Source organism: Squalius cephalus, assembly GCF_949319135.1.
Source record: "Squalius cephalus genome assembly, chromosome: 11".
Classification (NCBI taxonomy): Eukaryota; Metazoa; Chordata; class Actinopteri; order Cypriniformes; family Leuciscidae; genus Squalius; species Squalius cephalus.
The window spans coordinates 35,141,017-35,157,474 of NC_137132.1; the positions used below are offsets into that span (position 1 = coordinate 35,141,017).

The window sequence follows — 16,458 nt, forward strand, 5'->3', positions numbered from 1 at the left end:
CAGTGTGGTCCAAAGTTTTGAACAACAACTTTCTGTAAATAAATCTTATTCTGGGTTCTGTAGAACAAATAATTGCGGTTTGGCGACACATACTGCAAGGCTGGACATACACTGTGCGATTTTTGTCTGATTTTGAGCCGAATTCGGACTCATGCAACTCTTTTTTTGAGCCGATTTTCAGCTTTGTCGTGTGTTGTGCAGTGTTCTTGCAGTGTACAGGGGGAAATGAGAGCCGATAATCCTCTCCCACCCGGCAATCGGATGGTCGGATGCATTTCTGGCATGTCAGAAATTTTGGTCGCCCCTTGTGAGGGTATCGTATAGTTGATAGAGTCGTTTGCCCTAATCTCAGTGTTTTGTTCCTCACTGCGCCTGCGCGAACACAGAAGTTAAACCATTTCATTTGAAAGAAAATGAAAAGGAGATCTTTAAGTTCTGTAACTGCAATTTAGCAAACTGTTGTTTACCTCCAGTTCGTGATGCAAAATGGATAAACCATATTACACAAGTCTTCCAAGCCACCTGTGTACATATTCACTGGTGCATCTTTTATTAATTTACTTGATCATTAATTTACTTCTTTAAATTTTCACTTTATTTACTCATTTACTTAATTTTTAGTCTACTTTATTTTATTATCATGGGAAATGTGAACCGTTGTCCATCATTTGGCAATTGGTGATAAAGAAAAATGTCACGTTGCAATATTGGAAATTTTTACATTTTAAAACAAGAAGGCAAGTCAGTGGATATCACACAACATTGTGCAAACTGTGCGCAAGAGTTATACTGGTGAAGAAGTCTCAAACCCCTGTCAATTACTCACTACAGAAAGTGAAAGTAAAAACTGACAAGCTTTCGGCGCATATTCATTTAGAGACAAAAACATATGCTGATAACGGTATTGGGAGGAGGAGGAGGAGGAGGAGGAGGAGGAGGGGGTTACTGCGCATATTTCACACGTATAGTGTGAGCACATAAATCATGAGCTTTGGCTTTACATCGCATGAGATTTACTCATACAGTGTGAGTTGGTAACCTTGCTGAAATCGCCCAGTGAATGCCCGCTTTAAGAATGAGTAATGACAGAATTGAGCTAACCCTTTAAATCTAACCTGAGTATGGTCTTCACTAAAAAAAAAAAAAAAAACATCTTGTAAATGCCAAATAATGTCCGTAAGAGTTAGGGTTACAGTGTAGTAATTATAAATATTAGAACAATTTATGAAAATCTATGGTAAGTCCTCAAAAAGTACAGTGAGTTAGTATTTAGACACTTAAAGCACAAAAAATGTCTGAATGTCACTGCATTAGAAAACAAACAACTGTAGTTAATTTGATGAAGTACACCAGTGGTTATTCTGTTACACTTTTAGAATAAAAGGTTCCATATAGAACCTTAAAGGGTTACATCAGGTGCTTCATATACTGAATGGGACCTTTTAGGGATTCCCATCATGGATCATTTAATGGACATTAATTAATTAATATTGTTTTAATTCATTTCCAAATAAAATTTTATGAATTAAACGTACGATTTATGGACGAACTGATTTATAAATGAACATGCACCCCAGGACACTGTGTGAATGATTTATTGTCTTGTGTACTATTATGTCTTTGATACTACAGTATGTATTTTATGATACAGCCAACGGTCAATGTAACCCCACCGGTATCGTGTCTCCTATCTAATTAATCCTCATTTAATGCCTCACACTTTAGTGTACATCACCTTCTCTTAGAATGCAGTGCGTGTTTGTTATATCTATCTGAGTATGAATGGACACAAACGGCTAACCACACTTGAGATAGAGTCATAAATCCTTAAATTTATTTAAAATTTTTTAAAAATGTATATTTCTTAGAATTAATAAACAATTAACGCTGAGTGTTCATGGGACGAACAGGTGGGTTGATTGTAATATAAATTTTACTACATTAAGTTAATTCTATTAGCTGATCCAAATATTCATAATCAATTATATCAAGTTATGATTGATTATTGATATTTCTTTAGAGCTAATCTGCAACACATCCCTGTCTCAGAAACATTGCTAGAAAGCTTGTTGTTAAATTGTTCATTTACTATAGATATTTCAAAAGCAAAGAAAGTCAAATGACTCTATCTCATTTAGCAATCTGGATTAAAACTAAATTGAATATGTACTGTAAGTAAAAACATGTTACATGATTCCTGTATAACAAGTGTTCCCTATCTCATTACAGAGTACTATACCACACTGGAGCAGCTCTAATATGCACTCTGTACATTTCGTTTGACGAGTAGTTTGATACATCATCATTGTTCTTAGACACAGATTTCGACAAAGGCAGTGAGTCAACACCATCTTAGTCATCTGCGCTTATCAGGGTCATCTAAACACTGGATTTTCAAAAGTATGTGAAGTATGTAAAGTATGAGCATAGACTCTTTAAAGACGTCCTGTCCAACAAGAGTTTTACACACCAGTCTGTTACTGTAGAGACATTGACGTTCAATTTTCACGCCCCTGAACATGATGCAGAACAAAACAAGCTGTGATTGGTTGCGTTACATGTCAGTCAGACGGGCTCTGGGCGGTCCTTGGCCAATGAAAGCTGTTATAGCTGTTATAGTTATATCTGCTGAGTCAAACACCATCTAGACAATCAAATACACAAGTTACCGACACGGTTTCAGCAGAGGAACGAACAGGTGCTGTCCATAGAATTTTACTTAATACTACTATTTTTAGCACGCAGCACGTCCTGTGACCGAAATGTCCTATTCGTTTTTCCAGTGTCCTTTATTAAAAAAGACAAATGGACTTAGGATCAGTTTAAATGTTTTGAACTTGGAAGAAAAGTTCAAAATTTAACAGTAAATGTGACTGCACCTTTAAGACTGCTTTTCCTAAAAGCATCGTAATTCTAAGAAGATTGTAGAGAAGTAGAATGCAGCCCTGGACAATACTGTCCCCTGAAAAAATACTTGGTAGCTCTTTTGTGGGTAAGTGCTAACTCATTTAAAATGGAAGAATCAGCAGGTGTTTTTACTTCATGTTTAAGTAGCAAAATGACATGGAATGATGTTTTTATATTGTTACAATACAATCAAGTCACAAAAAACCCTAAAATATTTTCACTTCAATCATGCTACACCATCAGTTGAAAAAACCTGTCAACTCTCTAGTCACCTCTTCATGCATTTTCTTGTCTCCTTTCCTCCAATTCCTTAGTCCCTGAAGCTTGTAGACTGTAGTTAATTCGTACACTTTTCTTTTTTCGTGGCCATGTAATTGCTCCTATCCGGTACTGACAAAGATATAAATGCTTCCTGGGCTTTCCCAATAAACACACTCTGTAGTAACAAAGTGGACGCAAAGCTATCCCAGTGCTAATTATTTTGCAATATTTTCAATGATGAGGGGAAAAAAACAACATCTGGATCCCTTTCATTAAATTTTGGCAGCATTTTTAGTTATTCTCGAATCTCGCTAAATCAGACAGTTGACTTACACCAACATTTACTAGCTCTACAAAATACCTCCTCTGGATTCTACCTTCCAGCAGCACATTTAAGCTCTCTTTTTCATGAGCCAACTTTACCAACTCCAGTTCAGCCTCTCGCTGACCTTAATTTTAGATTCTCAAATTACAATTGTCGTTCACTCTCCCTCCCACAAACCTGCCAGGTCCCTGGTTTGAGTTCTGGTTGAGCTAAGAGGCCTTTCTGTGGGAATCTGCATGTTCTCCTTTGATGGCATAGGTTTCCTCTGGATTCTCTGGTTTTAACCCAACATCTAGGCCTATGTTTATGCAACAAGCAAAAGGGGGTGCTGCAAAGCCCCTCCCTCCCCACGGCCATATTCTACCTTTTGGAAAAAAATCCCCCGAAATTATTAAAAACCGTAATAATCCTTAAAAGAACAATCAGTTTCTCTATAACTGCTTAGGCCCTAATAATTGGTTTGCTCAACTGAGTTATGAGTTCCTTAAATCTGCAGCCCAAACTGTATTGTAAAATTTCAGACACTGATGCATTTTATTTTGTCCAACTAGACGGAGATGGGGGTGGTGCAGTAATGTTTAAATTGCTGTATGTGGTCAGCATTCGTCCCTACAGCAAGAGCATGGATAGAAAGTGATGGCTACAGAGCGATAGTGTTGAAGGGCACACAGACACTGTTGTGCGATTCTAATAAAGACATGGTTTAGTGATATCTAAGCACAGAGTCAAGACAGAAAGATGGCGAGAGTGCAGCATAATTCCCTATGGGTTGTAAACTCCAGACAGCATATCCTAAACTCAGTATAACACCCTCAAGGGCATTCAAAAATCTCCCCCATCAAGTCTGAAACAACGCCCTATTACATTAAACATGCAAGATAATCTAAACAGCACACCGAAAAGAAATTGTGGGTGGGTAGCCAGTTTTAAAGAAAAAAATATTTGAAGAACATTTCAGCTGATTCTGTCTATATTGTAAATGTCCATTGCGTCTAATAAAACTTTAAAGAATCAAAAATGACTTAAAGGTAGGGTGATATTAATCCAAATGACTTGACTAGTATTGCTGATATCATTGTGATGAACAGAATAGGCTCGTTTGAGATGAGCAAAATCTAAGCAGAACCGATCAACGGTGATCACCGCGAGATGCATGCCGGTTAGAAATGTGTCTGAGTGCGGTCCGCCTTGCTCTGATGTCATGCTGACTTATGTCAAAAAACTCTGTGTTGATCAAAAGCACGATGGGAAACGACTTGCTGACGACACAGCTTAATGCTAATTGCTTTAAACAACCGTGATGTATTGATCTCTTTTAAAATGTTTGATTTTAAAACTCTGATATCATGTTTTTGGCTCATTGACGAATAAGGTTTTTAAAAGTGTAAAAAAATGTAATGGAGATTTAATTCATTTTGAAACCATTTTTTTCAGTTTTACTAAGCGTTAACAATGAGATTATGTTGTTTTTGCAATCAATTAACACTGCTTTTGTCATTTTTTACAAGATGGAAAAAAATTGTCACCAAAAAATTCATTCGGTTTGACCATGAGTATATTTAAAATGATTAATTTGCAGACAATTATTCATGAACAAATCTGATTTGGCATTGATGTTGAGATGGTATATAGTGTGTAACACTGAATGACCAAGGCTGGTTATACCGGATGACTATGTCTGCTGGCCTTGACATTATGAATATTTAAGACAATACACAGACACAAATAGCTACAGAAGCACATTTTATTGTTAATATAATATTAATGTAAAAAAGTACATCAAACATTGAAGCATTTAATTGTTATTGGAACAAATGTTTAAATTGTTTAACAATGAGATGCTATATATTCTTGAAAGTCATCCAGTGTTTGGAGCATAATCTTGAGGACCGTGAATTTAGAGGATCTGGCTCACTAATGGTTGTATGCACATCTTCTTTAAAGTAGAAGATTTTGTCTGGTTCTCAAATTTTGTCAGTCGTTGCTCAGACTCGCTCTCCCAGTTTAAAACTAGATTAAAGACGCATCTCTTCAGCCAGGCATTTATATAATATTTTTAATCTTACAGTTAAATCCGGTCTCTAGTTCATAAACGCCAGAGGAGAACTGGCCCTCGACTGAGCCTGGGTTCTCCCAAGGTTTTTTTTTCTCCATTAGGTCACCTGATGGAGTTTTTCGGTTCCTTGCCACTGTTGCCTTTGGCTTGCTCAGTTGGGGATACTTAATTTAATTAATCAATCAACAATACTATTGATCAGCATTACCAAACGTGGACGTTTTACACTAGAAACAAACACTGATGTACTATTTTATTTAATACTGTGAAGCTGCTTTGATACAATCTGTATTGTGAAAAGCGCTATATAAATAAAGTTGACTTGACTTGACTTGACTTGGTTCTGATGGCAAAGGTGGTTCCTGTGGCACCTCATCCACTGGGCTGCAGGTGTCACATTTAAAGGGTTAGTTCACCCAAAAATGAAAATTCTGTCAGTAATTACTCACCCTCATGTTGTTCCAACCCCTTAAGACTTTCGTTCATCTTCGGAACACAAATTAAGATTTCTTTTATATCTTAGAGCTGGATCACTCCTTCATAGGCTTCTATGGGATCGAAACTTGCAAACCCAGAAAGTTAGTAAAGACATTGTGAAAATAGTCCAAGTGACTACAGTGGCTCAACCGTAAGTTTATCAAGTGACGAGAATACTTTTTGTGCGCAAAAAAACAACAAAAATAACAACTTTATTCAACTATTCATTTTCGTCTGTGTGGGCCTGGATGAATTAACGTAGTGTAACAGCGCAGCTGACCAGAGTTGGCCAATAGTGAGCCTACGTGATGACGTACAACCCAGACGCGCTGCACTGTTACACTACGTGAATTCATTCAGGCCCACACAGACGAAAATCAATTGTTGAATAAAGTTGTTATTTTTGTCGTTTTTTGTACGCAAAAAGTATTCTCGTCGCATGATAAAATTTTGACAGAATTTTCTTTTTTTGGCTGAACTATCCCTTTAAAGACTCGGGGGTCAGATTCATTATATTGTTTATGGTCAATATACAACTTCTTTCTGCCTCCGTTTTGCTCTCATCCATATGCCTCCTTTTCTTGATCCTTTTGGCCAAGTTCATCAATTGACACTTGTTCTTTTTTTTGCCACTGAGTTTTCTTCTTTGGTAACTAAAAATAAAATTATACAACAACTACAACTACAACAACTACTACTACTACTGCTAATAATAATATAATATTGGCAGGTGTTCCTGTTAATCACTCAGTTTTCTTTAGTCAAAATAGAGCCGATTGTTTGCGTTGTAACAGTGTTATGATACAGTTACTACTATAGTTTTATAATAATAGTAATAATAAAATAATATAAATAATAAAAACAAATTATACTTTTCTCTTCTTTTGGCAAGTATCTCTTCCTTTTTAACAGGATCAGCTTTGATCCTTTCCAGTAGCGAGCTGCTTTTTCCTTATTTGATAAAGGCCTCTGCAAAAGTAAAATTCAGTCAAAATGATGTAATAATATACTAATTTCCTATTAATAAAATGTTGTATTCATTTATTCCAGATATGTACAATAGGGTGGTCCTTATCAAGTCCAATTTTTTTTTTTTTTTTGCAAAATGTTAGTGTCTTAACCTTTTAAACTGTTCCTTTTAACTTCAAAATTAGAAATATGCAAAAATGTTGACAAAAAAATTATATTTAGAGATAGCTCAATCATGTGGAAGATTGCCTATGTTAAGCTGTGCGGCGTTATTGTGATATGCAAGTAATATTAAAAGTAGCTGCAAATGAACTACATTTTATTGAAATCAGAGCAACACTGACATGACAACAATGACAACAATCTCAAAAAAGCACAAAGTTTTCAACAATCCCTCATTTCTGATGCTCAGCAGCCAGTGTTGACTTTTTGCAGTCTGGATAGATCCGTCGGTGATCTTCCACCACATGAAGGAGAAACTGTAATTGTTCTTCAGAGTGTGTGAGAGAGCCACTGTATTCTTGAATCAGAGCCACTCCTCTCTCGGCGTGATCATTGACTACTTTCATTGCATGGTTGCCTGTGCCTCCTGATAATCTGCTTGATTCGGCCAAAGTTCTGGGTCAATTTCAAGGAACGTAATGTAAGTTTTTAAACCAAAAAATGTGCTCTAAACCCAAACAATAACCAAGGTGATCATCAATAGAAATATGTATTGATTCCAACAGGAAAGTTAAATCTGCTAAACCGGGTCATGGATGGATTCATTTGGATTTAGTTTCTACAATAAGTAAACTGAGATATGTATCTAAAATACATATTTAGGAATATATGGTGCATTAGATGCTTTTATGGAGATTTTTTTGGAATTTTACTAGCCAGGTACAATACCAAATCAAATGATCTGTTTTTACGAAAATCATCAAAATCTCAGAAAGTTTAAAGCTATTGAGCTACCAGTAATTATTATGTTACTGCCATAAAAATTGGCATGCTGTATTTTCTTATATAAATGAACAATTTGAAGGGTTAAGAGCATGACAATTGGATACTTCAAAAATAAGGACCACCCTAATGTACAAATATGACCAACATACATTGCTGTCATTCGGTACAACCAGTAGGTCATTCGGTATAACAAAATTTTCGGTATTACCAAATGACATTTTTGGTAATACCGAATGACAATATATTCAAAAAATGCTAACAGGCTGATAAAATACTCCTCAGTTTCAGGTCAAATGCAATGCCAGATTGACAATAATGATACAGTCATATTCCTTTTAGATGTTTATTTTTCAAAAACATTGATGATATTAATAATCCAGCAGTGTTATTTTTTCCCCCGTCATATTTTTTCAACAGTAGTTTTAATTAAAACCGTTTCTCGTCATAGCTTCAAAGTGACATACATCAAGAGGGGTAAACAATTTACTAATAAAGTCTAGGCAAATATCCTGATCATCACAGGCGTTCACATCTCCAAGAATCAAAATTGGTTGGTCAAACAATTATTAAAACTATCTGTTATTTTATTCCTGGCTTCTACATTCTCCGGTCCCGCAACATAAATTAAAATGACAGTGATCTGTCTAAATTCCTGAGGTAAATAGAAAGGTCTAAAAGACACGGACAAGATGTCGTAATCTGTAGTACATGTTCATGGATCTGAAAATGTGATGCCCATGTGTTATCCTCAAAAATACACAGTCCTCCTACCACAGACTTATAAGACGCAACTTCATCTCTGTCGGGTCTAATCATTGTGTTTCCATTGAAGGAAATATCCTGAATGTCTTCCTTTAAACCAAGTCTATGTAACATAACAAGTGACTTTGCCTAAAGTCACTGTCATATTTAACTTTCGCTGCCAATTCTCCATTTTATTCCTCAAGCAGCATGCGTTAGACAAGATTCCCAGTAAGGGAGGTTATAAAGCTCTGAATGGTTTAACTCCTCAGTCCTTGAGTGAGCTCTTATCACTTTATAGTCCTTCACGCCCACTGTGGTCTCAAAATTCTGGTCAGTTGATAATACCTAGAATATCAAAATCGACTGTGGGTGGTAGATCACTTTCGTGTTTAACACCTAACCACTGGAAAAGTCTTCCTAGTGTTGTTCGTTTATATCTAGATTAAAGACCCATCTTTTTAACATAGTCTTCACATAACAAACCATCACATTTCTATTATTTAAATCCCTTAAACGATTGTTAGGCTGCATAAATTAGGTCAACCGGAACCGGGAACACTTCCCATAACACCCGATGTACTTGTTACATCGTAAGAGGAATGACATCTATCCTAATATTATCTGTCTGTCTTATCCATATCCCGAGGTTACCGTAGTCGGCCAGATCCCGTCCGTATCCATACCAGAGGGTAGACCTGCACCCTGAGATGACCACAACGTAGCCTTGAATGTCAGAGGAGACCATGACAACTAGACGAGCCCTAGAGACAGAGTCCCTGTGAAGGAAGGCAGGCATTCCCAAAGCCGATCAAGATTTGTGTGTTTTACATGTGCTTCAGACACAGGTCACTCCAGGACGCGTTCCCATAACACCATTACACAGTGTCAAGTTCCTTCGAAAGGGACTTCTCAAAGAGCATGCAAGTACCGAATTGAGTTCTCTTTCGCGTCTTTTTGCGCTTAAGGCTTAAAAACACGTGCAAATGATGAAGCAGCACTGACTGGATTGGACAAGTGACAGTTCTGTCAACTGTCCCGAGCATCATTTACGCTGGCACCAGGCCCTGAAGGACCTTTGAAATAAATGAATTTGGCCTAATGAAAGAGAAATGCAGTCAAGACCTGCCTGGAACTACTTTAGCTGTGCGTTTACTGGAAAATGATTGCCACCTTAGAACATTCGTCAGCCAATCAGAATCAAGCATTTAACAGACCTGTGGTATAAAAGCAAATAATCCACACATAAGATGAAGTCAACAGAAGTACAAGTAACTTGGATGAAGCATTTGCATTCAGTATAGTACTCTAACTGTAGATTTGAACTGAAGATTTATAGAGGAATAAACAAAAATTTCCATGTCAAATTTTCTGACAATAAACCAAACTGCAATATAATATTCCATGTAATTTTAATCATACAGTCTTTTTATTTAATTAAAAAAATGATAAAATTAAATGATGGTCAATGTCATAAAGAACAAGTCTGATCAATTACTTCATTTTTCAAGATTACTGGCTAATTTCTGGACGATAACTAACAAAATTACGTCAGTTAGAGGTTCTGAATTTTGGTTTCGATTACTTTTCGAATTATCGTCCAGCCCTATCTCAAATTTAAAAATAGTCATGAATCTTTCAGTGTTGAATCTTGTACATTTTTGGTCAGGGTGTTTTTTTTTTTTTTTTTTTAATTCAGCAATTATTTTGTCTTGTGTCTATGAAATTGCTTATTCAAGGCAGTAATTTAGTTAAAATTTTGCACCCATTTTGTAGATTCTGCCAAACTTATGACCCTCCCTGTATGAGCTTCTGTTTGTATGTAAATGGAGCTGCTGCTTTCTTCAACATGAGAGCGGAATTATCTGCAAGAATCACTGACGCAAATAAGGTAATTTACCAAAAACCTAAACAGTTGCAGTTAACTAGCAGTGAGCAATTAGAGAAATCCCCCACCCCCGGGTGTGACCCAGGGTGACCTCGCTCTCATTAAGTGCCATAGGCAGGGAAGAGTGGGGGAAGTGCAAGTGGTTTCTGTAAGACTTCGGAGTGCAGTTCAAACTATGAGACTCTGTTTTCTTCTTTTGAAAAGTGAAAGGAATGAATAAAGTTAATGTATAGTATTATGAAACAAAGATTTGACAGGATTGGGAGGTATAGATGAAAAAATGAACAAGTATTGAGTAAAAAAAGTAGACAAAACAAAATGTAGACAAAAGATTTAGACTTCCTGCAAATGTTATGGTTGAGAGAGAACATTTTCATTCCCACAGCTATGTGCTCTATTGGCCTTCATTCCCAAAACAAAGCCTTAAATACAACCTCACTGAGTGCCCTCTGACTTATCACATGGCCCTAAAACTGCAAACAGTCTGCAGTGGGGGACCACAAATGCGACACTTAGCAGTAGGGCTATACTTAATACATCTTCTTAATATGTATTTAACTGGCTCAGAAATGGCTTATTTTTGCTATTTGTCCTGTTGTCGTTTTTCAGAGGGACCATCTTTTCAACCAAAGAGTCACTGTTGCCAAATAGATGTTTAATGCATGAACAGTAAAAATAACCAGTGAAATGCTGTTAAATTATAACAATAAAAAAAGGTTAAGATCCGATTTATTAAATCTGACAGTTAAAACTGAGCTATCGATTAGCATGAAAGTTAATTTGGGACTAAACTCAGCAGAGAAAGAAATATTCTCTCATCCACTTTCAACTGCATTTATTTCCAGCAAATGTTGTCACATGTAAATATTTGTATAAGTATAAAAAGATTTAACAACTGAGACATAAACTGAACAAATTTGAAAGATAATTGATGAACGAAAATGGACAAAAGTCCTTGAACAAAGGGGGGGTCAATATCAAAGCACCTTTTTACACCTGGTCACTTCATGTGTTTTCTCTGATCTATCCATTCCTGAAAAGACCAGGTATAAATGCCCTCTGAAACACTTTTGAGATGGATTTAAATCCGATCACTCAAACCACTTCGTTTGAGACGCATTATAGTTGAAACTGGTCAAAATGCATCTGCTTGTTGAAACCACATACAGTATGTAAATTTTACTCCTCCTAAAATGTCAAAAAATAAACATGTGAGAGTGTGTTATAGGCTTTATGAAATATTATAGCCAGATATGACAGTGCTGTTGCAACACACACGCAGCAGATGAGCTGAGTCTCTCTTCAGCATGCCAAATCGCAAACTGCTGCAAGTGAAAATGAAAGTAAGTCGCAGATGCTCAAAACACAATCATCTTCTTTAAAAGTAATGAGACTCAATGATCTTATCAGTGCTGATGCCGCTCTTTCCTATTGCGGTCTTTGATCTTGAAATTAGCTGATGATGAATAAAATACAACTCATATCTGCTTTCGTTGATGTGAACTCTGTTCAATTTGCACAATAGATATTCGATAAGTAAAAATGCATGAAGTGACTAAACAGGCTCAAAAGGTTTGGCCACAAGCTGCTTAAAGTACTACAGTGGACCCTCTGCTCTGCATATTTTGTATATCTTCCTTATTTAATATACCTGATTCAGACCATCAGCTCATTAGGAGAGAGCGACATGTGTCACATAAAATAGACATACAAAATGTGCAAAGAGTTGAGAACCACTGGTTTAAACCAGTGTTTCTCAACCCTGCTCCTGAAGAATCCCCAACACTGCACGTTTTCTTTGTCGCCCTGATCAAACACACCTGATTCAACGCATCGGCTCATTACGAGAAACTCCAGGACCTGTAATGGGTGTGTCAGAAAGATGAGACTTTCAAAATGTGCATCCTGTGGATCCTCTAGGAGAAACACTGGTTTAAACTATACAATTTAAGCAGTTTTCTCCTATAAAAAATTAAATTAAAAAACTACAAAAATATATATAATATAATATAAAAAATATCTATATATAGCAAAAGGAGGTTGCAAAAAAGTATTTATTTGCCAATAATCGCCAATAATTATAGCCATGTTTTGAGAAAAATTTCATTTCAAAATTCTTTCAATTAATTAACTTCAATGAAAGGTTAGAGTTTTGCTATTTTTTTTAATGAATGATCAAAAGGGATAAACAATGCAGATACATTTTTTTACAGCCATCTTTGATCATATTTATCGGGGGTGCCAATAATTCTATGAACTGTACATAGTTATAGTTGAAACTGTTCATCTGTGTAGCTTGAAAATAAAAATAATTGCTCTTCTGTTGCATTGACTTGAGTTTAGTTACCCACAAATACTCAAACACAGCAGTGTATTAAAGCTATCTTGTGAGAAATCTACATCTACTTGCGGTCAAAGTCAGTCATGATAGCAGAAGAGAGACTTGGTGAAAGATAAAATGCAAAGAGAGCAAAACGGTGCCTCACACCAGGCCTGATTCTGCTGACCTGGTTCTTCGTGCCAACACACATCCATCCAAACAAAAGGAAGATGTACAAAGCAAAATATCAAAGAGGAAGGCTCCGGAATCAGACTGGAAGACTCCTGAGAAGATCCTCCTTAAAATACCCTCATGGTCCCTATGTAGCATATGGACACTGGAGTGGTTTGTTCCCCCCAATCTACTTAAGCACAAACAACTGAAATGCTCAAACTTCCAAACCAATAAGAAAGTGATGTGACCTATAAGAATGCAGTGAGAATGGACAAAAAAGGCCCCTTTATGAGTTGTTGTCTTATTCTTGTTTTATATTTATATCAAGGATTTGCAACTTAGTGCCAATCACTGGCAATGTGACATAATCCTTTAAACAGTAATACATTTAAATATTTATTTTGGTTTTGTAGCTATTGCTGGAATGACATTCATAAAATGAAATTAATGGTTTAAAAAAGTTCTGTTGTAACCTTATGTTATCTCCCTGCCTTAACAATGGACAGAGCAACACAGAGTGCCAGTCAGTGTCACATGTATTCAAATTTCTCATAGATATCACACAAACTCATGCAAACATGCACAACATGCAACAACAACAACAACAAAACCTAGAATGTAGGGTTGAACATTTATAAAATACATTTGAAAAGTGCACTAAAGTCACAAAAGTGCTAATTGGCTGTTGGCTGAGAGGTTTACCTTTAGTACAGTGGGGACACCTGTAATTTGCTGATTGGTAATGTCTCAGATACATGGTTGAGGAAAGAATAAAAGAAGACCATTACCAATGATCATTTTTTGTTTTCTCTTTGGGCTCTCTGAGTCTCCCGGCCACCAACACCAGACACCCAGATCAACCTGACTACCATCCCTTTTCACTCAAAACTTGCTGTTACATTTAAACAAACTCCTTACATTTAAGGTATAGAGAAATACAGAGCAAAACATAAATGTGCACATGTAAAAAAGACAAAAACATTAACTACAGTACAATGTTTAGTAGCAGCAGCACTAAAGTGTTTTAATTGCATTCACATGTTCATATGTTGTTGAACTGCATTAATGAATGAGGCTAGAACTACACTGCAAATCAATAATACTGTATTAATATCATCAATCCTTGCCACTGTATTCATTAACAACCTAGCCGTTGGCCCTGGAGCCCCCAGTCCACTGCACACTTCAGATGACATCTCAATCAAACACACCTGATTATTGATTCAACTGATCATTAATTCCAAGACCTGGAGTGGGTGTGTCAGATAAGAGAGACGTCCAAAATGTGCAGTGCTGAAGAGGGAGAGCCAGGGTTGGAAACCGCTGCTCACTGCTACAGCCCAGCACTACATTCCTCTGCGGCGTTTTCACTACGAACGCCACCGAGCTGTTTATTTGTTGAAGAACATCGTTATAGATCCAAAACAAGACATGCACCGCTAACAGAGGCCATCAGTGGCCCACAGACACAGTCATTTTCGAAACACTCACCTTGTCCATTTACAACTTCCACAATCATTCGCCGCAGAATAAGACCTCACTACATATGCGTGAAAACGAAATACAACGTTTGGCAAAAGAGAGATTTCCCTCTATTTCCCGTTAGGTCGGGGATCCAGGCACAGTATGATTCTCTTTTGCGCAAATCACTGGAAAATGGTGTACACATCGTCTTGTCCGTCCACCAAACAGCATCAAAATAAGGCTAAAGGAGCCCGGTCCTTGTCCGCATGTCTTACCGTTATAGTAGCATTCCTTACGGCATTGGATGCGGTTTGCCGTATCTCAGCGGCGCTTCCCGGCTTCAGTAGGCTTTTCGTAAATCTCCGGGTCGATTCCGCTGCCATTTCTTCATCGGTACATTCGGGGCTACGATCTGCAGTGTGTGCCACGAATCCGTAATGTGTTTAATCACGTTGAAATCGAAAGATTGCAAATGCGCGTCCTTCGTCTCACTGTCGCTTCCACTCAGCAGCTTTACTACAGCGCGGTGGGCAGGGCTCGGGTTACTCAGCAATCATACAGATCGTGCTCTTGGAATTCAGCATTTTAGTATCATTCCCAAGCATTGCCAGTAAAGAAGGAACAGTAATGCAAACCCTGATCGGGTCGAGCGATGGATTATAATAGCCTAATTGAGATGAATGTAGTCTATTCATGTGGTTCACAGACCATCCCGACCAGCCTTCCTTTATTGATTCCACATCACCAGAATGTCAAATGCCGTGCATACAAGTCAACAGATCAAGTGCATTTAAACGTTCATTGACCGAGATTATAATTAATATGACACTAAGTCGCCCAACATCTTGAAAATATGTTTTATGGCCGATTCCTCACGTTGACAGTTAATGCAGGTAAATATATTTTACAGTCCGTACGTATGCATAAAAAGTATCTTACTGCGCTAATCTCGGTGAGCATGTCATTTTAACCAAACTGTCTGGAAGTGGTGGTGATGGTGGTAGAAGTGCGCGCGTGAAAGCATTCATGGACTTTAGCGCCATCGCGCGTCATCTCCACAAAACAGAACACACATGATTACAAAAGCATGGCAAAAGTGGTTGGTTGGAGCCTCAGCAATACTGTCATGACGTAATTTTTCGAAATAATGGGTTGCACTGGATTTTTTTCTTTTTTTAGATAAAGGTCAACAATCCATAGCAGGGCCATGCACAGACATTTCAAGTGAGAAAATGGGTACCCTCTTATAATTATTTATAAAATGTTAACTTACGTATTGCTGATCATCTTTTAATTAATTTCACTATTTAACATTATTGGCTAAAGAAATCCTAATTTTACAGAAAATAACATTTTTTGGACGGTCATTTTCTTTCATTTTAAATTGTTCTCAAAACTCTGTAAAATTACAAATAATATCTGTAAATTAAAAATTCAGCTGTTATTTTAGGTATTGTGACATTAATGACAAATTGCAGTAATTCACATTTTTTTATACATAACATTGACTGTATTTTTCATACAGTATTTTTTCTGTTTTCTTAAATTACATAAAAATGTAATCTGTAATTAAACAGTTACAAAACAGTTAAATGATAAAACGGTTGAATGACTGGCAGCCCCCCAAAAAACCTGTAACATTAAAATAAAATATCCTAAATTAAAATATACTGAAAAACACTATCATTATCATGATCATAAACCTTCATTGTAAAAAAAATCGTAAAAAAAGGGTCAAATGACTGGCAGCTACACTCTAAAAAGAGATGTGTTAAAAATGACACATGTTGTGTCAGTTTTAACACATGTAGTGAGTGTGCTCAGGGACAACACATGTTGTGTCAAATTTAACACAATAAATGTGTAAGTCATTTTAACACACTAATTGTGTCATTTTTAAAAATAAAGCGAAAGGGCCAGATGCAACA

At 36.7% G+C, this 16,458-nt stretch overlaps 1 protein-coding gene across 1 annotated transcript in view; it reads right to left on the reverse strand.

Moving 5' to 3' along the window:
• dock10 (dedicator of cytokinesis 10) overlaps positions 1 to 15,276 on the reverse strand; it is a 133,438-nt gene extending 118,162 nt beyond the window's left edge. The window contains exon 1 of the mRNA XM_079885596.1: positions 14,806 to 15,276. Within this exon, the coding sequence (XP_079741722.1) occupies positions 14,806 to 14,913 (108 nt within the window). The 5' untranslated portion in view covers positions 14,914 to 15,276. The remainder of the gene's footprint in view (positions 1 to 14,805) is intronic.
• Positions 15,277 to 16,458: the final 1,182 nt, after the last annotated feature.